The 25,164-nt window shown below is 38.1% G+C and overlaps 1 protein-coding gene across 11 annotated transcripts in view; it reads left to right on the forward strand.

Annotated features, from left to right (window-relative positions):
• The window catches only part of LOC114357039 (ELKS/RAB6-interacting/CAST family member bruchpilot), a 42,388-nt gene extending 18,540 nt beyond the window's left edge, over nt 1–23,848 (forward strand). For 6 of the 11 annotated variants that reach the window (XM_028310454.1, XM_028310459.1, XM_028310456.1 and 3 more), the window contains 11 exons: nt 8,076–8,264; nt 8,597–8,736; nt 8,844–11,013; nt 13,413–13,679; nt 14,069–14,274; nt 14,632–14,695; nt 15,653–16,324; nt 17,465–17,625; nt 17,984–18,131; nt 18,873–18,995; nt 21,687–23,848. In XM_028310454.1, the coding sequence (XP_028166255.1) occupies nt 8,076–8,264; nt 8,597–8,736; nt 8,844–11,013; nt 13,413–13,679; nt 14,069–14,274; nt 14,632–14,695; nt 15,653–16,324; nt 17,465–17,625; nt 17,984–18,131; nt 18,873–18,995; nt 21,687–21,716 (4,170 nt within the window). In that variant the 3' untranslated portion in view covers nt 21,717–23,848. Of the gene's footprint in view, nt 1–8,075; nt 8,265–8,596; nt 8,737–8,843; nt 11,014–13,412; nt 13,680–14,068; nt 14,275–14,631; nt 14,696–15,003; nt 15,509–15,652; nt 16,325–17,464; nt 17,626–17,983; nt 18,132–18,872; nt 18,996–21,686 lie in introns of those variants that run through there. The other 5 variants (XM_028310461.1, XM_028310462.1, XM_028310464.1 and 2 more) reach the window with 2 other exon arrangements.
• Nucleotides 23,849–25,164: the final 1,316 nt, after the last annotated feature.

Here is a 25,164-nt window from a genome sequence, read left to right on the forward strand (position 1 = left end):
GGCCAGTTCAGCTGTTTGTGATGAGGAATTTATGGCTTTATAAGTGGTAATAAGTATTGTATTGGAAAAGTTAGGGACTATGTAATAGATGTGATTGTTGGAGAAAGAAACGCGAGAAATGTACTATGGGTATAATCACTACATACGAGTAGCAAAAAACAAAGTCCGCTGTCTGTCCCTATGTATGATTAGACCTTAGAACTACGCAATGGATTTTTATGCGGTTTTTTATAGATAGAGTGACTCAAGAGGAAGGTTTATAGGTATAAAACATGAATATTATAGAAGAGAAAAGCCGGGAAATCCCATTGCAACCGGGTGAAGCCAGGGCGGGCTGCTAGTGCTCATTAAAATTTAAATAGCGATGACGAAACGTCATGACCAACCACCCCTAAACCTTGCCTAGACGACCCTTTGGCTTGACGCCCGTGTTATCTTTCTAGTATGGTAGGAAAATTACTAATTTCCAAAAAAAACAAGCCTATCTACACATTTACAAACATATCAGCGTCAAAGCTTGCCAAAATAGCCTTAAAATAAAATGTTAAACAAAGATAGTGCAACTTGGCGAGAAAACCAGAGCCGCATTAAGTCTGCTGGCTTATTAAAGGAAAAGAGTCAGAAATGCCACTCAATTTAAGTTCAAAAACAAATTGGTGCAGCATCTGCAACTACGAAATACTGCTAGATAAGAGTCGGGAAACTTCATTCTTACCTATCCTGAAACACGAGAAATTAATAGCAGACAAAATATTGCGATACTAAACGGGCAATGATTGGACATGGTTGCAAGCTGATAGACACAATAGTCATAGACATTTATTCCATATTCCAATCCTAAAATACTAAGGAGACAGAAAGAAAGTAGAGGACGATCAAACATACATTGTCTTAATTAAATTGGTAACCATCACACTCTTATTAAGCCCATGACCTCTGTCATCAGTCCAATCTAATGCACTATAGTTCCAAAATACTGGACTGTCCTGTCGATGACATTGACAGTGGGGCGCCACCGTCAATACCGGATCGCTGGTTCAGATTTTTGCCATGTTGGAAACCATATAGTTGAACGATGGTAGCGCCCCCCTGTCATTGAGTTTGGTGGGACAGTTCAGCGTGGGTCATCTATAAGTATTAGGTAAAAACATAGAGGCGTTAGGAATGATTGAAAATGAGAATGAGAATACCTACTTGCAGAGAAACTACATGCTGTCAAATTGACGAGTATTTCTTTAAATAATGAACCTGTGGGTCTAGCTAGACAAAGTGCAAATTATAATCGCAAACCAACCAGTCGAAAAGTGGTCGAAAAGCCCCTTTTTTGTATGGAGTTTTGATCAAAAAGTGCGTTTTGTCTAGGGGGGCTGCTGCCTTCTATTTCGAGCTAGGACAATACGAAACATGCTAAGTCTAGCGCCAGCCTGTCTGGTATGTACTATAAACAAGCTAGCTCTTTATGTTTCAATCCTCAGAATACAGAACAAACCAGAAGGAGTGTTCGATAACATTTCTACGCGGCAACTTGTGTCCAAAATACTTCCCCTCCCGCGCCCCTCTACCCCCTTTAGTGTTACTAGCGCCGTGTGACACCCCCATTTTTGGGGTAAAATTATGTAATTTTTTAAAGAGATGTTAAACAAGTAAAAAATAAGTAAGTGAAATAAGTACACACGGCCAGTGTTAACTATCCATTTCCGTTTTTGCTCTCGCTCTTATCAAATGGTGATTCTTTGCGATAGAACGAGACGACATGACTGGCCATAGGCATAGATAGTACCTACCTACCTATGAATTTAATTTTTACTCCGAAGTAACTAAGTGTAGATGATTATTTATTTCTATTAAATAGTGTAATATACTATATGTAGGTATAATATGTTATTTAAAAGTCAATTACAAAAGTCGAATATACATTTTAGAATGCCAAGTAAAACAAAAAAGAAACTTAAGGTTCTTTATTATGTAAACATATCGACAACAAAACATTTGTTTACGGCGCAGTAGTGCTTTTAGTTTAACTTTTCTTGGAGTCAAAAACAGAATCCAAATCAAAAACATCACCAATACTTAAATTTGATTGCGAGGCAACTCTGGCTGTGTATCCTGAAAGAAAATCAGAGTAAGTATGTAAGCAATAATTAATTACTTAAAATTATTATTAAATATACAAATATTGCTGCTGCTGATCTGTTGATACCAATGCCTTACTTTTGAATAAATGGGAAAGTATGAAATTCACGATAGTAATTTATTATCTCCTCATTATTAGGGAGTAATATTATAAATTAATTCAATATATTGAAATCAAATCAAAATCAAAAATATTTATTCAGTTTAGACCACAAGTGGCACTTATAATTTAATTAATCAGGTTGTCATGTCATGGATGAAATTACACTAAAAACTAATTAAAACAAAAAGGATGGGGAAAATATTCCATTATTCTGTGGTAACGCTAACAAAATTAACGCGTGAATTTTTTATAAGTAGACAAATGTAATTCAATATAAAAAAGTAGGGTAAAATATTCCGTTGACCTGTGGCAACACTTACAAAATACGACCGTGATTTTTTTTGAAAATTATTATTTAATTAAAATGAATTGGAAATGTGCTACTTACGGATAAAACATGATCCCATGCACTTTCTTCGTAATTCCAGTAGCATTCTTACATGTTGGAACGGCACAAGACGGCATAATTTAATTATAAAGTGTCAATCTGACGGATATGTAAACAATGCGCGCGCCGGCCATTGACTGATTGCTCTAAAGTCAAACTAGTGCGATTTGGAGTACTTTATATGAATACACATTTACGCCCGTTGACGGTTTCTGGTTTGTTCCGTATTCTGAGTTTCAATCGAATAGGAAACTGAACCAGGATATAAATAAAGTTCTGTTGCTGCCGTAAATAAAATTGGAGCGGAGCGGACTGTTAATATTTAAAGAAGATGTATCCTTAACGGTTTCCTAGTTATAGCCAATTTGGGAAATTGGAGTGGGAACTTGGGAATAGTCGCTGGAAGAAACTGGATGCGATAGAAGACACAAAGATCGATGATGTGTTTAAGGGGAGGTTTATGTCAGTGAAGATAAGGGTAGATGACGCATTTAAGGAGAGGTCTATGTCAGTAGACTGATTTAGGCTGATGATGATAAATATTGACTTCATAGAGATGACAAGAAAGTAGTAGTGCTCAAAATCGAAAGAAAGCAACTAAACAGTAAGAGCGGTGTCTCTACGTCTAATTTCAATCCGCGAAAATACTCCGGAGTACTAGCCGTGGAACTATTTTTAGATCCGATTTCCGTCATCCGATTTCTCTTGTGTTTTCTAACTTGACCTTCACTGGTTGGGTTTTTACTGGCGGTCAAGCTGTAGATCCTGGCTACACAGGAGTTGCAGCGGTGGGAACGAGAGGTGGAATAGTCCCCTTATTTTTTTGTAGATCCGAATTTCGTTTTGAAGTTTGGAAGTAGTAAAGCTCTCTTACTATTAACTATCTGTTGCACACCACACAAAACTAAAACTAAAATACAAAATAAAAACAGCAAAATTTAGGCAGTTTTATCGATAGGAAGCGATCTCTCAAACCCAGTGTTACACAGGACAAAGAGCATAAAACGCGATGTCTTAACAAGGCGTCATGCCAAGTAGGGCAGCCGGCGACGGCGCGTCTAGACTGGGTTTACAGCGAATATAAATACGTTGGTCGTTGCTTCGATCAACACTCCAGTGTGCACTCAAGATACAGTAAAAATGCGAGTTCAATCTGTTTCGAGTGGCGATTTTATAGGAAAAGAAAATAAATGTCTTTACTCCAGTTTTAATCAAGATTTGGCACTCAAAACGTAAAGAACTATACTAACTAATCTTAGCGCTCCGACCCAAACTTATGACAAGAGCTAAGAAGAACGCCGAAACTGCAAAAATACCATAGGTACAGGCTTACAACGCAAAAAATCGATAGGTTTACCGATGTTTCTGTTGTTTTTAAAATGGAAAATTATAAAGGAAAAAAATATTACAAGGTAAAAATACAGTTTTTCTTCCAACTCCATCGTCAGCTCTATGATAATATTGCATTGTTACTAGATCTGGCTGCCGTCTGTAAGCTTAAAGTAAAGCCCAATTTTGACGTCAAAATGTTATAATAATACCAGAGTTAAAACAATAACGTTATGTACAGTAACTTAAGCTTAATATACCCACGTAGCCCCATTCCATAATTATCTAATTATAAATTCATCTCACATCCAACGCTCAGTTACTGGAAACTGTTTTTGTTAAGTCCAAAAATAAAGCCTTGAATTATTTAACTACCCTCTCTTTGCAACAGGGAATTATTAATGAGTGAATGTATTAGTGGGTGTAGGATACGCCCCACTGCTCGATGGACCGATGGTTTTATAGAGTCAGGTGATAGTGGTTGTACGCTGTATGAAATAAGCGACTGATCAGGCAGTGGGCTGCCATAAGTAAAACTGATGATGATAATTATGATTACTTAGTGAACAAGTAGGTAACTTAAAAATATGAGAAAAATCTCTTCGATGTAAAGCGGTTGTTTTATTGTGCCTTTTTAAATGGGACAAACATCGAAATCTCATAAATAATTAATCACCTTATAGAGTCATAGTTTTTAAGGGGAAGAAAGTAATTTATTTTTATCGGTGTAGCCCTCAATTTAACGTTTATTGCTATATTGTGACGTTCATTTTTATTAAAGGGCAACTTTAAAATATACAGGGTGAAACACCCTAAACATTTCTCATTATAATTCTCTTCAGCAATATTCCATTACTCGTAATTTAACCGGTATTTCTCTTCAGCAAGTTTCCATTATTTTAACCGGTCTTTTCGGCACTCAAAATACGGTCCTGTATTGCAATTCAGTATTATTAGACTAGCCAGGCAGTGAATAACTTATGCCAGTGGCTGTCATTCGGTTAGAAACAAATTGGTACCAACTCATTTATAATTTAATACATGACCCTGCTGTGATTGGATAGTGTGGAAATAGAAATGGAAAAAGGACAAAGGCTGGATAAACAAATCAGAGTAAAACCTTTTAGTGAAGACTTTTTTGTAGAGCCGATCCATGAGGAAAAGAACGAAGGATTTGTTAGAAAAAATTAACTCTGTTCTACGATGCCAAAGATAGAGGAGAAGAAACATTTATAAACTAGAAAGTAGGTGTATTTCGCAGCAGCTTGATGAAAAAGCGACAATCTGGTGAAGGTCCCGGGAAGTACCTGGATGCGGGCAGCGCAGGACCAGTCTTTGTGGAAATCCTTGGGGGAGGCCTTTGTCCAGCAGTGGACGTCATTTGGCTGAAACGAACGTGCTTCGTGTCTTTCCTTGGGTGTTTTCAGCAGTGAACTGTCATAGTCATAGGCTGAAATGATGAATAAACTAAACTAAAACAGAAATACGAGCTCACCAAAAAGGGCTCTGTGCCCGTCAATAAATGCTCGTAATATCGTTCGTTCGTTCGTTTCAGCCGAAAGACGTCCACTGCTGGACAAAGGCCTCCCCCAAGGATTTCCACAAAGACCGGTCCTGCGCCGCTTGCATCCAGGTACTTCCCGCGACCTTTACCAGATCGTCGGTCCACCTAGTGGGAGGCCTGCCCACGCTACGTCTTCCAGCTCGTGGTTGCCACTCAAGAACTTTCCTGCCCCAGCGGCCATCAGCTCTTCGAGCTATGTGCCCCGCCGCGTCTTTCCATTCTATACATAGCCAGAACGCAAGGGTGTGAAACTAATCGAGTATAGTTTGGAGATGACTTTTTTTACTAAGCTCCTCCAAACTATACACGATCAGTACGCAAAATTCGTGTATAGTTTGGAGTCACAGATTTACAAACAGGCACTCCGAAATATACACGAGCAGTTTCCTATGGGTGCGTTCTGGCCATGTATAGAACGGAAAGACGCTGCCCCGCCCACTGCCACTTGATTTTAGCGATTCTGCGGGCTCGTAATATAAATGGAGGAAATGAAATCAAAACTACATAGTATGTTGTACTTTCATATCATGTTAAGAAAATAGTACAAAATCCTACCACTGTCTGGAACTTTCCATATTCCATAAACGCCGAGTTATTCCGAGTTATTTTAGTAATGTTTCCATTGCACGAACTTTTCCTATAATACTTTGCTTGTTCGCGCTGATATGTCGGGATCCATTGACCGAGTTGGAAACTAATAAGATTTCGTATAATATACTGATAAGTTGAGGTTTTTTATGAATAGACCCTGGTAACTACTTTCTTACCTTGGTGTTATATTACATAGAGATAACGAAAAGGTCGTTTTTTGCCTTAAAATTAATTTTGAATCATAAGATTTGCAACTCACACAAATTAATTGTATCAATCTACTCATTTTCCAGCACAAAAAAATACATAAAAAAACGACAAAAGTAATTTAATTTTTAACTTTTTTTAGATCGTCATAAAATTCAAAATCTATTATTTATGAAGGTTCGTCCTCATTCGAATTCTTTTAATTTGTTTTCTCTATATTCATGCCTAAATCACCCTATGATATAATTCTGAACCCTCAACTCTATGCTTTGGTGCTAACTTACTATAGATAAAATAACTTATGTATGAAGTACCAAGCATTTATCTATGGTCTCAGCAACCCCGACCATAAACAATTGATTCCGACACGAAGTTATATGGAACAGTGCCAATAGTTTCTTTTATAGTAAACGTAGAATTTTCACCCTTATTCTCAAGGACTAAAGGCAGAAGATATCAAGGTAAACTTGAGCTGTCAAATCGTGTACTAGAACGGGGACAAAGGATGAATTGTGTGTTCTTTAGGCAGGCAGTAGAGGCTAACCTATCTACATTTTTATGTTCCTAGGAAGAATAAAATTATTACTATGATGGACATCCAATATGATGGAAATAATGGTGAAAGAATGACTTCGGTAGCATAAAAAACTCCCCGAGATATCAATCTTTGAAAAATCATATTATTAGACTTTCCAGAAAACCCTCCTTAAAAAACGTCACACCCTTATGCTTCTAGGTCAGGTAGATACTTTTTAAGATTTTCTATCCAACCCTTTTTCTTTGCGGTCCCAGTGTAGATAAGTTAATACGGGATTTAGACACTTACTTGATTTATTAGCTTAGATAACTACCTACAAAACAGTTTTTTTAAGAAAACGGTCCTCCGCATTTCTTAAATCTTAGTAACTAAATCTAAATATTTATTTTATAACTCAAAGGTGACTGACTGACTGACATAGTGATCTATCAACGCACGGCCCAAACCACTGGACGCATCTGGGTGTAGTTGTAATGACGTAGGCATCCGCTAAGAAAGGATTTTACAAAACTCCACCCCTAAGGGAGTAAAACGGGATCCACGCGTACGAAGTCGCGGGCGGCCGCTAGTTTTTCATACAATTCTGAAAGTTAGCACTAAAAGTATTACCAATATTCGGCCCATTGATTCTGCACCACAAAATCCTTTGATTGTTTACTGGAAAATAATCGAATATCGTGTCTATTAACTTAAGAGTTTCTGCGAGTTCCTACAGACAGATATAGGATGATTTTATTGTTACCAAAGTTGTTACTTAGTTAGAACTACATACTAGTATAGGGCAAACTTGCCAAACTTCTTGGAATAGGTACTTTAGCCCTTCTTCTTGACCATTATGACGGTTCTTCGGTTATGACTTTACCAGATTTCAAGTGAACGTTCGTGTGTATTTGTGAATTTCTGGGTAAACATAAGAAGTTATATATTTTGTTTTGGATTATAATTTGGATAGATAGACATATTCAGTTTTAAACTCTGCATTATTAAGTAATTTTAGCAACACGAATAAACATCTCCCACTATAGTCTATACCTACCCTTTTATTAGGTTTCATTGGAGATCGTGGAGTTGTAGATCCTAATTATACAGGAGTTGTAGTGTAAGCCACGTTTTTATCTATACCATCAAAAACCCTAGAACTATTTAACATAATGTCTTCAAAACCATCCCATAGCAATCCTCTCTTACCCAAATCACTAAACTCTTTCCTCCTCTCTTCCAGGCCCTCGTAGCTCGCATCCAAAAAGAAAGGGACGCCGCTCTTGCCGAAGCTGCCAGCTGCCGCGAGAGAGCCGAAGCGGCCGCTGCTGCCGCAAACCGGGCAGCCAGGGACCGAGACAGCGCGGCCACTGAGCTGGACGTGCTGAGGGAGAGATGGGAGAAGGCGCACCAGCAGCACCAGAAACTTACTGTGAGTGCTTTAATTAGGGTTACTTTTTACTGAAGCCTACAAGGGTTACTTCACAAATTATGAACAACTTTTACTATACTGACAGCGAGAAAAATCTGCTGTTCCATACTTTTTGGTCAATAGATAACTATTTATTGAAACTTTACTGACCTATCCACTCCACATAAACTTGTATAACTCCTACATCTGCGTGCTATTTTTGGATTAACAGATTTTTTGTAACAGTTTTATTCGTCTATGTATAAAGTGTCTAAAAGGTCCCAAATGATGTATGATTGTAATAATACCAAAGTATTATTAAAGGTTGCAATATACTATTTTTTATGTTTCAGATGGAGCGAGATGATGCTTTGACGGAGCTAGAAATATTAAAGGAGAAACTCGACAAGGCCCTGTACTCCACTCAGAAGACCATCGAGGAGAAAGAGACCGCGCACAAAGAATACGAAAAAATGCTCGAAAAGTATGATAGGTACTTTGTGTTCTGGATGTCGTCTTGTGTTGGTGGCGATGTTATTGTCCGTAGATCGAAAAACAACTGTAATTTCTTAACTATTAAGTCTCGATTCCTTGTTGCAGGTCTCAGAACGAAATCTACCGACTGCAAAACAAGATAGACATTCTGGAAGCCGACAAAGACCGCATCGAACTCGAACTGGAAAAACAAGTACACTTATCCACGAAATCGAGGGAAGATCAGAGAAAGTTACAAGACGAACTGGCTAGATTACAGGAAATGTACGACAGGGCATCGTTGCAACTGGGCAGGACCAAAGAACAGGAAGAAAAGGCTAAGGAAGACATGGACAGACTGCATGTTGATATCGAAATGGTTCGCGAACGGTATGAGAAGAGTCAGATCGAGTTGAGAAGGCTCCAAGCCGAGAAGGAGAAGTTGGTTGCGGATAACGAACGGTTGCAATTTGAGTATGACCGAGCTATGACACAGTGTGGTAAAGCGCAGGCGTCGAACGAGAAGACTCAAGAAGAAATGGCCAGAGTTCAGATCGAGCTTGAAAAGATGTACGATAAACATGACAAAGTGTCGGCTGAGATGAGAAGAGTGCAAGCGGAATTGGATAAGGTGAAGCAAGATGCAAGCGGGGCGAGAGAAGAGGCGGAGAGGTACGCGGCGCGCTACGGAAAGTACCACGATACGAAGGAAGAGCATGAGAGGACTAAACTGGAGGTGGAGCGCCTTCGCACGCGGCTAGAGAAGACCACGCTTGAACTGGAGCGAGCGAGGAAGGCCGACGAGGAGGTTGTGCGGCTGCGCTCTGAGTTGGAACGCGTCGAGGGCCTCCGAGGTAAATACCAATTTGAACAGGACAAGTGGACTAACGAACTGAACCGAATGCAGGCGGAACTCGACAAATTCCGCGAACGCTTCGAGGCGTCGCAGGCCGAAGTCCAGCGCATGCAAGCCGAGAAGGAACAAGCAGAGACGAAACTCCACGAACTGAATATACAACTGGAGTTGTCGAAGAGCGAAGTGACGAAACTGAGTGGGGCGTTAGAGAAGCAGCGGACTGATCTTGAACGCGCTCATATTGAGTGTGAAAAGTTCAGAGATAGGTGTGAGAAGCTTAAGTTACGGTCAGAACAGCTGGATAAAGACAATGAAAGACTTAAGGGCGAGTTGCAACAGATCGAAAGGATGAAGTTGCAAGCGGTGGCCGGAGACAAGGCGCGAACTGAGGATCGACTAGAAATCGAACGTCTTCGTGACAAACTCGAAAAAGCAATTCAAGCGAGAGATTCTACAGAAATGGAAGCAGGTCGACTGGCAAAGGAACTTGAAAAGTCTCAGATGCATCTAGCTAAGTATCAGGAAACAAACGAAACTACTCGAGTAGAGTACGACAGAATGACGAACGAGTTAGGAAGAATGCACGAGCGCCTTGAACGTACTATCCTAGAAATGAGACAGATCGAACAAGAAAGAGATGCACTGAGAGCAGAAATACAGAACACGAGACGCAATGTGGAACAACAACAGAGAACATTGGACCACCGAACACAGGAGACTCTAGTGAAACTTCAGCAAGAACTTGCCCAATCAGTGCGAGACAGAGAAAAAATGGCGTCCATATTAGAACAGCGAGATAAACAGGCGGACGCAATAGAAAAGCAAATCGTGAAATTGGAAGCGGACACAAAACAGTTGACTATCGAACGCGATCAACTCGTAGCTCAATTAGAGAAGTCACAGGATATGCTTGTGAATTTCCAGAGGGAACTGAACTCTTCGGAGGCGGAGTTGCAGAAGCAGCGTGAGGAGGTTCGTCGTCTGAAGGAGGAGCAGAGAAAGATGGCACAAGACACGGAGCGGGGTGCAAAGGCAGTCCTTGAAAACCGGGAGAGAGAGATCGTTAAACTGCAGCAGCAAGTCCAAGCGGCGGCGAAGGAGAGAGACATGATCAGACAGCGAGCCGAGAAGGCGGAGAAAGAGGCTCAAAAAGTCGGGGAACTCGATAAATGGCGAGCGGCGGTCGAAGCGGAGAAGATGAAGGCGATCGCAGCAGAGAAAGCGCTGTCGGAATGCCAGCAGCGCTTGCAGAGTTTAGAGAAGCAGTTCCATGCGCAACAGCAGCAGTTGCAGCAGCTTCAAGCGCGCGGGCCGTCGGACGTGCGCGAGGTTCAGAAGCAGCTGGAAGCGGCTCAAGGCGAGGCGCGCTCGCTGGCCACGGAGCGCGAGCGGTGCCAGGCGCAGCTGGAGATGCTTGTGCAGGAGTTGGAAAAGAGCCAGGTCAGTTGGAGGATAGCCCGGCCGAGAGCGGCTGGCGGGACGGCAATGCGGGGTTGAATCGAGTTTTGTTTTTTATTTTAAAATGCTATTTGGATATTTTGAAATTGGTGGCAAAACTTTGATTTTCATAAAATTCACTTCACGGTCAAAGATTACTTAATACATAATCTCAATTCCTTCTTATACTTAATTAACATAATCTAGCTTTTGACAAAATACTATGAAACTTTTGACTAAAGGACAATGACCAAAAGTGGTCCAAATGTCCACCACTAATGAGACCTATATTGGCTTATAGTTCATTAAATAGAGATTAACTTTCAGTATGGGACGAAAAAAAAATAAGCTGTCAGTAAAAAGTTATGACCGTATGAAAAATTGTAGTAGTTTACGCACTAATCTCAGGAACTACTGGTCCGATTTGAAAAAATATTTTTGTTATGGATAGCCCATTTATCAAGGATGGTTTAAGGTTATATAACATCACCCTACAACCGATAGGGGCGGAGCAGCGACCACCCGACCATAATTCCAATATTGTTGTCTTTCTTCTGAGCTTATTTTTTTTTCTTTTAGCAAGAATCTAACACGGCACACTAAACGACATGACATAAATGCATAGATTAATCCAAAATGTGCGATGGATAGAATGATATCAAGAACATTTTTCGGATGAAAAGGTAAAAAACATGACTTTTCATTCAGTCATAACTTTTTACTGACAGCATATTTTTGATTGCGGTTTGGTTATAATAAATCAGTATTTAGTAGACTATTTTACTATAGGTCTCGTTAGTGGTGGACATTTGGACCACACTCCATACATTTTTGGTCATTGTCCTTTGTACTGTGGTCCCTAAGTACGAGTGAATAAAAAAAATTATAATGTGAAATGTTAGTGAGTGATTTTCAGACAGTGATGCAGATTTCACTTTACGGTACTTAGATGCAGCGTTAATAATAATATTTGTAAGTGTTAAAGCACCAGCTGACACAAGTGTTTATGATACAAAGACTGCTAATATTTAGGTTCTACCTACTTGTAAAATATCCGTTATGGCTGTCTTTTTTCAAAGAGTAGCTTTATGTCTGCTTGCACCAATTAGCAAACGGCGTTGGAAATTAAATTTTGCGGAACTAAAACTTCCTACGAAATCAAGTTTTGACTGTCACTATCAACAAACAACTTCATTGTTATTGTCAAAAGACTGAAACTCGATTGAACCGACAACATTCGCGTTGTCCGCTTAATCATTGCACCGGTGTAACGTAGATGTTTTGATTTCGATGTTCATACATTTGGTTTCTGTTGGTCATTCGCCGGTCATGTCGAGTATTAGTAGCATGCCTCCCACAGCCCGAAGGGCATCCTCCAACCCCTCATATTTAGTTCCATCAAAGTGTTTGACGTCGAACTCATGAATGTTGTATTCTTTAAGCATTGCACCTGATGATGCGACTGCACGTACGCCAAATTAAAGTCACGATGTAGCACATAAAGTTTGTTTTGCATTGATAACAAAAAAATAAGATCTATGCGTGTATTCGCATCATGATTTCAACGCAACGCACAAAGGCCTGACCCGAGCGCACGAAATGAATAAGCACGAAGGAAATGTCTTAGGATAATAGCACCCATAAGGTAATTAAATCGGCAAATTCTTTATGTTTCTCAGTTTTATTCGAAACAGAGCATTTCTTATTGAACTTTGCACGTACTTTACTATTGTAAATGTTGTGTTCACACAGATCGTTTTTGTAATGCTCTTTTTAGATTGAAACAATGTTAAGTTCAACGAAATCTTCAAGTGCTTCAAGCGATGCATTGTCATTATATTATTATATTAATATGTTTGCATGGCATGATCTATCGTATCGTTATCACTGACAAATAAAGCAAATAGAATAGCGGTTAGATCACGCCATACAACATTTATTGTGATAATTAATAATCAGGTTTTCTAAAAAGTAAAATGAATAATATAACGACGCATTTATGAAAAAAAAAACGGAATGCAAATATCTGCGCTCGGGCAAGTCTTAAATGTAGGGTGCAAAACTGGCAGCTTCATGTATCAAACTTGATAATAATTATTTTTACTTGTCTTTTTCAGCTGCATTTCGCTACTGTATTGTGTATATTTGCAACATTTATCATCGTCATAAGAATTAAATGTTTTAAAACGAATCACTTTTGTCATTGAATATCTAGCTGCGTTAAGGTTTTATATTTTGCAAAGTTATGTGTACAAAATTCGCTTCTTGATTGAGCCTCAATACATTTTGAGATAGCTTTGAAAGGGCTTACGTTTTGTGAATATGTTGTCAAACTTTTCGCTCTTTGTTTATGATAATTTGCTTCTTCTTACTTTGTTCTTACGGTCTGTTTTCGATCACAGCTCGATCTGCACGAAGCGAACAAGAAATTACAAGCGGCTGGCGCTCAGAACGCCAAAGCTGGGGAAGATACAGCCCAAGCTAGAAGACAGCTGCAAGAAGAATTCAAAAAATTAGAAGACGCGAGAAAACAGTTTGAAGATCAAAGAAGAACGGTTGAGAACAGAAGGAAAGAGATAGAAGAGAAGGAAAAGTCGCTAACGGAATTAGATCGACAGTTAAAGAAGAGAAAAGAGCAAATGGACCAAATGGAAGCCTCTTTGAGGAAGGTAATACTTGTAAATGTTATTTGTATCATGCAGAACAATAAAATCTTAAAAGCTTTATTGGAGTGATTACAACAATAACGATATCGTCTAGTTATACAATGAAGAATCATAATTTAATTAAACTTTGAATTACCTAGAACGTTGATATACACTACAAAAACAGCATACCACAACTCGTTTGACAATCATAATACAACAAATCAATCATTACAAAAACAATACGTTCATACGTTCTTTCTGTAATCCCTCTAATTTTTTTTAAAACTCTATCTGTTGAAACTCTTTTTCTAAATCCAAATAAATAAATCGAAAATTTTGTGTCATGCAAAACGATGGCTACGAAAATTGCTATTTGGAGCCTAAAATGTATTCCGTTTCTAACATTCTAGGCCGGCGGCAGTACAGCAGCGGTAACTGACCTGAACCGCAAGCTGACAGACTCACAGAAGGACGCAGAGACCCTCAAACAACAGCTGGACCAGACGAAGGAGGAGGCCAAGCGCCTCACCACAGAGACCGAGCGGCTGCTGCAGTTAGTGCAGATGTCACAGGAAGAACAGGCGCAGAAGGAGAAGCAGATAATGGACCTGCAACAGTAAGTTTCAATTCATTTACTTCTATTAATCCTTTATAATGTTTTTTGTTATAATCGTTTTCTTTATTGGAAGATTGTGTCCTTGATGAAAGTCCTTTGTAGATCATTTTACAATCTGTCTTCATTTCTCCCGATGTTCAGCACACATAGATGACTCAATAAATAACTCCAAAAGTGTAATGTTATCGTTTTGTCACAAAGCAGAATTGAGTCAAAACTTCTTAACTTGCAAGATTTTCTACATCATCATTTTACTGACAGACTTTTAGTTTTGACCCGAAGAAATGAACATGAAATGACATAACTCATTATGTAAGATGTTACTTGTATGACTCATAATGTGTTTATTTTATCCAGATCTGTGAGGAACCTTCAAGCCAAACTGAAAAGTCAGCAACAAGCACAAGCACAAAGAGAAGAGGTAAATCCAAATCATTTTAATCATGGCATCAATAATCTTAAATCAATAAGTTATTACAAACATTTAGCCAATCTAATGAAACTAATATCTTTGACTAACTTTAAAATCTTATTAAGTAACTCTCAAACGGGCAGTTGCAAAACATTAATGTCTTTCAACAGTAACATTATTATCTATAGCTGTATGTACTGTTATAAGTGACTTGCTGCAACTGGCCGTTACTTTATCAATTACGCTACTAATACCATCTCATGTTTCAGCCATAACCAACTAACGTGTGACTAACCCATCATCTTTGTTTCACGCAGGCCGGACCCGCTGGCTTCCTCAAAAGCTTTTTCTAAGTTAGTTCTTCGCACCAAGACTGTCGTTAATTTATTTGCTCTTTTAGTTTCTATTACTTTTCTTTCACCGTCGATGACTAAAATTCCGTAAGCGGCAACTCCCAGTTCCACATTAAAATTATCAATTATAAGCTAAATCGCAATCTCGTATTAAGTAATGTTATCGGTATTTATTGACGAAGTGTTCAGATAATAATAACATTCATAATGTTGATTCCAACGGCCATATACAGACGTTACTTTCAATTGGATCATGTATTCAGCACACAAGTAATATTAGTTTAGCGATAATTTCTAAGTGATGTTTAATGAAACATTAAGTAATCGTGTTCAGCGGGAAAAATTTTTTAAGTATTGATATAAAAAATAATAATGTAAAACTGTTAAGTAAACATGTATTTAGATGAAGTAAGTTGTCCACTAAATAGTCGATGTTACCCAGCTTTCAATCTTGTTATGCGAGATATCGAATAACTATAATAAAAATTGAATCTATGTTGACCTATCTCGAGTTATTTTTGAGTTTATATTGTTGAATTTTGTTGTTGAAGTATAAAAGAGTTTTATTTGTATTAATTTTTATTTTGTTTTTGAACTCCGTTAACCCCGGTAGGATTTGAGCAGAGCAAGGCAAAGTGAGATTATGGCTATCAATGATCTGACGCAGACGTTGAGAGAGAAGGATCATTTGAAATCTAGATTGGAGGAAAATAAGATGAGGGTGATAGATCTAGAAATAGAGCTGAATGAATCGTCGCTGATATTATCCGAGCTACTGAAGATCTCGAAAGGTCAGGAGCCGAGTAATATACAGAGAAGTAAAAGCTTTTTTGAGCTGCAGAAGAGTGGTAAGGTAGCAGAGAGGCTGGACAAATGCAAATTCAGCAAAAGCCAGAACGATATCGACGGCATGCAGGACAGAAACCAGATGCCAAATGTTCAGAAGCTGACCAGAAAGATCAGTGAAATGTCGAAAGAAATAGCTGTGAAGAATTCTAAGATAATTGAGCAACAGAGATGTGTGTCCATATTAGAAGAGGCATTGAGAGAAAATAATAACATTGCAGAGTTTGAGCAGCTTCTAGCTGTGGTAAGAAGTAAAGACGAAAGGATAAATGAACTGGAGCAGATCATTAACAAGAAAGCGGGGGTGACCATAGCTGATTACAAAGACAAAAGAATATTGGAGTTGGAAGACGCTTTGAAGGAATCGTTTATGATTGCAGCCGAGAGAGAAAAAGTTTTCTATGAAGAAGAACAAAGGCGTATTGAAACTCTGCAAAAGGTAATTATGTACTTTATTGACTTTAATAAAGATAGCTGTCGAATAAGTTAAAAATATTACTTTACAAATTTTTTGAAAGTTTATTAAAGCTATGATGTATCCTTGCGAATGAGTAATTTAACAGAGGTATATTCTCAGTTTTTGTTTTATATTTGTAACTTTAATTTATGCCCTTCTAGTCAGCGTGGAGTGTAGAACAAATTCTCCATTTGTCTCTGATAAATTGGAGACTAAGTACTCCTGCAGTGGCAATCATCTGTAGGCCAGTAGAATTAAACACAAAAATTGATTAAATCGGAAATAATTCCTACAAAAGATTTTTTTGCTTTAATGGCTTCATTGGTTGCCCATTAAGACTCTCCTAAGTTTTCGACTTCGACGGAGTTGTGCTTAAGTAGTGGGGGCCCCCGAAAGGGGCGTTTTTTCGGTTTTCCGGTTATACCACGTAAAGGACTTACCCTATCGAAAAGTGGTCTTCATGACGGTTAAAGGGCACTTAATCCTGCATTGAATAAGACCAAATTCATATGTTTTGGACAAACCGTTCTCGCGCTAAAGCTCGGCAAAGTAGAAAATATACGTATAATTAATGACCCTCTCCACGGTAACACAGAGTCGTTCAGGTGAGTGCCAGGAAGAGGTGCAGCAACCGCAGTTAAGGAACGGCTGGGACGAACAAGGATAGGCGCATCAAGCTCGTAAGCCTTGATAGGGTTACACTGGTTGAGGTGGCCCTTTTCAAGAATTGGAAGATTGTGGGTAACAAACCATTGGACGTGGAGAGGGTCATTAATTATACGTATATTTTCTACTTTGCCGAACTTTAGCGCGAGAACGGTTTGTCCAAAACATATGAATTTGGTCTTATTCAATGCAGGATTAAGTGCCCTTCAACCGTCATGAAGACCACTTTTTGATAGGGTAAGTCCTTTACGCGGTATAACTGGAAAACCGAAAAAATGCCTCTTTCGGGGGCCCCCACCACTTAAGCACAACTCCGTCGAAGTCGAAAACTCAGGAGAGTCTTAATGGGCAACCAATGAAGCCATTAAAACAATAAAATCTTTTGTAGGAATTATTTCCGATTTAAAAGCTAATTCTACTGGACTACTGATGGTAATAATGATTTAAATATTGTAGATGAAAAAGATGGAGCAGCGGATCCGATCGCTGCAGAACGCTTCAGCGATGAGCTGCGAGACGTGCGCGCCGCTGCTGCAGCGCTTGCAGCGGCTGGAGGCGTCGGTGCACGACTCCAGGGCCAAGAGGGACGGCGTGCTGCGCACTTTAGCACGCCTTGTGTGAGTAGATGTTTTATTCCTAAGAGTATCCCACATACACTTTGTATAACATCAGTATTACCTTCATTTCAACCACTACACTGTCAGTTGTAGACTAAACAGATAGTGTCTGGTCCGCTATTGGATAGTCGCATTTAAAGTAGCTTCTTGGTTTCTCCAACAATTTGATCTCACGTAAATTATTTTGTGTTAAAAGTCTGTATCAAATCTCTAGCTTGAAGACAAAATAATCACCTGTACGTATTTCCAATGATTGGAGATGTCTTACCCTTAAGGGTATTTAACTACCCACAAGTGACGGTAGTAGAGGTCCATAACCAATCTCATATAAAGTCAAACTATTGACATAATTTTCCAGTCAGAACATTCTAGAAGAACTGATCACGGAGAAGGACAACCACATCGCGGAGCTGGAGATCAAGGGCGTGCTCGACGAGAGCGAGACGGCGAGATGCGACGCGCTCAAGAACGAGCGGGACAGACTGCTCAATAGGCTTAAGATTGAGGTAAAGTAAAGTTGCCTTTCTGACTAGTATAGTAAAGTAATAGTGCTTGCAGTTCTTGTAGTACATTAATGTACAGAAACGAAACTACTGATTTCTATTCATTCAATCCACTGTCTAATGCAAAAGTTCCTGTTTGTCTGTCTGCTATACCGTTCCACGCCTACCTAGGACTTAAATATGACTCTTGGTGTTGCGAAAATTAAACTTGAAGGAGTTAAGAATTATCGGATGAAAGATTGCATTGGAAATCATCGTCTTCATACTAGTGTTTTCATTAGATGGCATAACAATGCCCGTGGAACAACCAAAGATGATTTCTTAAACACCACACTGGCCTTCTTATAGCACATCAATCAAGGGTGTCCGCGGAAAACCAGCTTCTTGACGCCCGTGGCACACCTCCGCGGCGAAACTATAACAGCGAAATAATTTCAATATAGGTACATCTCTGCGTTTACTTGGCCACGTTGCTAATGTGGTGATGTGATTTCAAATATGTACCTATATTGAAATAGTTTCGCTGTCATGGTTTCGCGGCGGAGGTGTGCTACAGGCGTGAGATGGCCCTTACGAGCAAGTCATGATAAATGCTGAGCCTGTTGGCATAGTTTAGCCCACCTATTATTGTCAATTTGTCATGCAACTATATTACGAGTATACTAAATATTTTAATCACTCAGGTGTTTTAGTGTGCCAAATAAATGTATTTTCTTTCTATTCTATTTTTATTTATGGTTACAGAATGAGAGGATAGTGGAACTGGAGCGCGAGGTGTACCAGGAGCCCACGCCGCCGCGGAGCCTGCTGCCGATCAACCTGACGCTGGCCGACGGGCTGCTGGCCGACCACAATGTAATAGTCTGGGTATTGTACTGCGAATATTGAGAATGGGTTTGGAATTTGGATTTTTGGACTGGCTTTGTTAGTTGAGTTGCATTAACCGATAATTCAGTTCAGATACAAATTATCTAGCCCGGTCTGTGAGCACGTAGAATTTTGTCCAATGACCCCAAGCTACCCACCCTTGTCGCTCGCGCATAATTATACTGCTGTCGCGACTGTGCGACGGGCGCCCAAAGTGAGTGTGCGAGCGCGACAGCAACATAATAGGCTAGTTGCCTAAAAAAATTTTTTTAGTCCGTAATGTTTAATATCAAAAAATATTGGACACATATATTTTTATTTGTCAATCTAACAAATAATTACATAGTTATGGTGCGTTGAAGTTGCGCACGACGTCACAACGTGCGGCATTTTTAAGCAAGCGTTGACGTCACGGGCCTCTTCTTATGAACTTTGGGGCGCTTTATCTCTTTAAATTTTCATTAGTTTGAAAAAGTGAAAAATACGTGTAGAGTATTTTTTGATAAGTTAACTGACGGACTAATTAAAACTCTTGCTTTTTGACCCAGGCAACATCCCCATTACAAGCGAGCGATAAGGATGAGTAGCTTGGGGTCATTGGATAAAATTCTACGTGCTCGCAGACCAGACTATAGTGTTAATTTCGAGAATTACAGATTTCAGAGGAAACATTAGATTTTCTGCTCAAACAACTATGAGTTATTTATACATTGGCTTTCTTTTAGTTGGATAGTTGCATTAAAAAAATCATTCAGCCACATTTTTCTTAAAATGCAATCCAATTCTAGAGATAAAAATAGTGCATTTACTGATCCTCAATGAAGTGTAGGTAAAATTATAATTGCTTTGACACTGAGTTGGTCGGCAAGTGGCCCTATACTGGGAAATGTAAAGGCGCTTCTAAAAAGTCTAATAAACGTCGTCGTTATCTAGACAACGCATCAAAAGTTCATGTCAATTGATTGGTAGTGTCAATTACGTGTGTGTGTGTAGCGTGTGTGATATAAAACAACGTTACTTTGAAACTATTTCATAAAATCAGAAGCTATCAGGGTTCCATTGCAGTTCAGGATTATTGACATACAAAATGACATCATTTTCCCACAATGACAGTCACTATTCAAACTGAAACTATAAGTTTTAAACAAAATTAAATGAATGTGTGTGAATGTGTTTGGACTAAATTATGCAGGATTTTAACTTAACGTGAATTTGTGTGTGCTAATAAACCCCAGAGAATATTTTTTTTGTTCATTTGATTGTAGAGCGTCAAGTGTCAGACCATAATGTGTAATTTTTATCAATCAAACATTAAAAGATATACCTACTTAAATATTATAAGCTAAACTCAGCTACGTGATGCTTCTTAACAGCAGAATATCCACTAAATCATGTGTAATAATATAGAGTTAGCCAATGCTTTAGTTTCCCATTTGGAAAGGAAAATTAGCTTTGCGTTAGCAAATAAACTGTGGATCTTAAGTTTCAACCACACCAACGCGTGCACATCGCTATCGGTGCGATCATAGGCCAATGACATGGGTCGCGCGGACTGTCATGGGTCGCGCGGACTGTCATGGGTCGCGCGGACTGTCATGGGTAGCGCGGACTGTCATTGTTCTCGCATGAGCAGTCTGCCCATCATATCTTGTGGGAGTGTGATCTTTGGAAACATGAACGTGATATACCTAATGCTTAATTCAATACAACATACATCTGTTTCCGCAATTTATTACACCGATCTTGTCGCGACAAGGAAAAATTTCCGTGCTTTTAAGCGATTTTGTGAAAAATATTATTGGCAGGTAGTTGCTAATTGCTCATAAGATAGGCCCCCTTAATTTAATTTATTGTCCGTGGTGCAATCTTTTTCTTTGCAATGGAGGGAAGTCGAACCTTAATTTCGAACTCCTCCTATGTTCTTCTGATTAATTAGTTGCGGGTCCAATGACAGTTTAACTTTCCCCCGGGACAAACTTGACCTTCACTGGTTGGGTTTTTATTGGCGGTCAAGCTGTAGATCCTGGCTACACAGGAGTTGCAGTGGTGGGAACGAGAGGTGGGAATAGTATTTTTTGTCATTGTTCTCGCGACCTGTCGTTGGCCTATGATCGCGCCGGCGATGGCGATCTGCACGCGTTGGTGTGGTTAAATCATTAGGTATAAAAAAGTAGTGATGGGAACGAGAGCACATGTCCGTATTAATTGATGGCTATTTTGTAAATAATGTGAGAAACTGAAACCCCAGACCAAGCTCAATGTGGCTCGACAATAAAATGGTGAATGAGTGTGTGACCCCTTCCAAAAGGCTTTAGGTGGTATTGAAAGTTCATTATCATTATTTTAAATGTTACATTGTTTTTCAGTGAGACGAATCAACTGCCTACATTAGCTGAAGTTCATGATCAACCCCAGTTCTGGGGACTTTGGGACTTTTACAGATCTTAGTAACCAGATCTTGAAAAATTCTCATGAGAATCTTTAGTAATACCTTGGATGTGCCAAAAAGTCAAGATTATTAAAGCTTTATTACAAACTTCCATTCTTATCAATACTTTCATTCGAAATTCAGTTTTCTAGATGTTATATCACATTTAATAAAGTTACCTAGTTTGTCAGTACTCCTTTTATTCCTGCAAACTTAAATTCAGTCCTTTCTATAAATCAATAATTGTGGCAAAATGTTTTCAGGAGACGGACATCCCAGCGACGGTTCTATGAGGCCTCACAGCTAAGTCCAAACCGTGTATGTGGCTTCTCACGCACACTCACCCTTCACCGCTACCTTACCTTCCATTACCGCTTATCACCTACATAGACCGAACAAACGATCCAAAAAATAACCTAAAAATACCCAAAACAACGCTTTTCACTCGCGCCGGAAACCGTTACGCGCCATTTTGTCGTGGTAGCCATTTTGAATCGCAACCGGAAGTGATTGACAGATGTAATAATCTCAAGAATTAATAAAAACGCGTTAACAAAAGCGTTGTGTACTAACATCGTCGTCCAAGCTTGCAACTTCGTGAAACGGCGCCATTTTCTCACTAATCGTGCCATAAGACCAAAGAATGGTTCATTTTGTTATTGTAAATAAATCTTGTTTTTATTTTTACATTTTTGTTTTATTTATACTTCAATCGAAACGATGTGAAGCTAAATGAATATTTTTTTACATTATACTAATTGAAAACGGAACCAAAAATTATTTATCTATTTGCACTTGTTAACAAAAATGTATACTTATTAGAGCAATAATTTAATCTATCCTGTACTCTAGTTAAATCCGCATTCGGTGTCTATTTTTATCTATTAGTGAAATATATTATTGAAATTTTATTATAAACAGCATTATTTATAAATACAATTATTTCATCGATAAATCTTGTCATAGAATTTACTTACCTTCGATGCAAAAATTTATAGTAGTTGAATCTGTTCTATTACCTTTGTATAGTCTCTAATAGAAAATCGACCATAGGCATTATGATAATTTAGAAATGTTTGATCTTAAATTAATTTTAGGGAGTTTATTTACACTACAATAGCTAGATAATTCAAGGAGTACGTTGTGTTTGTATGGAATAGTTGATACTTTGCCTAATGTTTCTTCTTTGCTAGCCGAATCTTTGTTGAAATTAATTTAAAAACTTTACATATCATGCACAAAGTTTAAAATGGGCATTCCAAGCTGACATCGGCATATCATTACATTCTATTTACGAATAGGCTTCTTCTTGTTAAAGTTTCCTTAGGAAAGTGTTGTCGGTGTTCAAACTATATTTGTGAAAAAACGCTTGTACAATGTCAAAAGAAGCACTGCCTTACAATCTAAGTAAATTAAATAAAATATTTTTCCGTTATCAATGCCTTGTTCGCTTGATGGAGAGACGTCCGCTCTCTTCGACTGATCGTGAAGGAATGAGCAAATTGGCGGGAAATGTCTTATCCTCTTCCGTTGACGGCAGCTATTTTATAACTACCCACATGTAATTTACGATTATTGTGAGCTTTTTTACAAATATCTATACAACAGTATTGTATTTTGTGATAATAAAAATAGTCGACCGGTAAACGAAATCCAATTTGTGAAATGATAAAAATATTTTAACTCTCTTTCTCGTTACTATCCGATAAAATAATTTGTACATCTAGTTAAGTAATTCTTAATTATTAAGCCACTATTACCAATGTGAAAGCTTATTGCTGTTTTAAGCAATTGTTTTTTAATGAAACGCGTTCATAAATTGGATTGTCGCTTGAAAGAACAACATCGAATAATAATACCATTGATCTGTCATTTCTAGAGAGAGGATCGGTCCAGTGAAGTTGTTTCTATGGCCGTCCTCCATTTATTTGTCCAACGGACTTGTTCTCATAATGTTTACATGTAAACTTGTTACTTTATATCACAGATAATAATATAGAGTGTTGGCAAAATTATGGCTTTTTATACACAGTCGCTGTATGTAGTGTGTATTGTATGTTAGGCGGGAAAACGCGCTGCAGTGTTCGGTCGAAAGCGTTCGAGCTTCGAATACGTTCTATTTTTAAAATTTCAAACTTTTAAACCTTACCTTGTACTTTTTTTTAAACCTAAGAGTTTTGACTTGACACTGCAGCTTCGAGCGACCTTTTTTCGTATCGACTCAAGTGTGTAGTAAATTGTCGATCAAGTCACAATAATTATTATGGTATTAAAGTAAATGATATTAGTTACTTGTTACATAAATATAATGGTATAATTAAACAGTGGGTCGTATTGTTTCACACGTTGTATTGACCGAAATTATGCTGAAAATATAAAAATACATGTTCTTTGAAAATATAATATCTTCATATACGGAACAGTATTGTTTGTTTTATTTTGTATCCTAATCGGGTAAGGATACATAAAAAACTTCAGATTTATTTATTTTTAGTTAATGAAACCTTGTTATTTGGATTTTTTTTCGTCTTTCCACATGCCTGACAAGGTAAGTTATCTTCTCCCCAAATTCTATTCGAACAAGGAAATAGCCAACATGGGCTGAGTTGCTCCACCTTACTTTAATACCCTATCCGGTGTCTTTTGTATAGGTGACTTTTGACGTTTTTTATTGTTCAAGTAAGATGGTGCAAACTAAGCCTTAATCATCTATAGTTAACTTAAATGTTTAGCCACAGTTGCCGTTAACAACAGAATCTCGGAATGATGCGGTTTGAGTTTACTACAAAAATGAGAAATAGTAGGTAGGTATTTTCCATTTAAAATTTTATTAATAATAGTGATCGCGTCGCATGCTAATAAAATTTTATGTCTACATAGTAGGTACCCTTTGTGGAAGTTATTAAATTAAGTTATTAAATTAAATTAAATAGGTCAAAATCATAAAACGCAGCAAAACAACCCATTGTTGTTTCAGAAGGATAATAAAAATATAATAAATGTTAGATTTATCTGTAAGATCCTTACAGAAGTAGGTCAGCGGGTCAACTGCTACATAACAGATTAAACAGCCATTTTATTAATACCGTAACGTAAAAATGTAAGAAAGAAAAAACCCAATAAAAATAAATATTTGCAAACTTATTTTTAACACCATCTAGCGTGCGGTAGAAAAAGTACATTACAATAAAAGCATGCTTTTCTCATGCTTTAGCGTGCTCAAAGCAGCTAGCTTCTCAAAATCGTTCCACTCGACACTAGATGGCGCTACAAGGCTGTCGGATTTTTATCAGTACAAAGGTGGATAGAGATTCAATTCGTAATGTAGGTCATTGCGATTGTTTATTGTTTGTAAACATCTCGGCGCTTGTCGTGAAGTCTGACTCGAGATAGTCGGACGAAACCGTTTGGTTAGATCAAGATCTTATTTTCAATTATTAAATTCAATATTAGGCGCCATACCTACTTCAAAACTTTGATTTTTTACGGATGTTAGATTTACTGTAGCTAACTGATACAAGATACAAAGTACCTATACAGGGTGTAAAATATACAGATAGGTTACAACACTAAAACTGAAATAATTACATAAAAACTTGATGCATAAACTAGGTATTACCTGCTTACTTCCAAAGAAAGATATTGTGAAGATTTTTGAAAGTTTTTTTTCTAATTAAAGTGCTTTTAAATCGTTTAACTAATTAATAAAAATCCCGTAAATATCAAAATACATTTTCGTTG

The sequence above is a fragment of the Ostrinia furnacalis genome, unplaced genomic scaffold, assembly GCF_004193835.3.
Source record: "Ostrinia furnacalis isolate ACB-3 unplaced genomic scaffold, ASM419383v2 OfSCF3022, whole genome shotgun sequence".
Classification (NCBI taxonomy): Eukaryota; Metazoa; Arthropoda; class Insecta; order Lepidoptera; family Crambidae; genus Ostrinia; species Ostrinia furnacalis.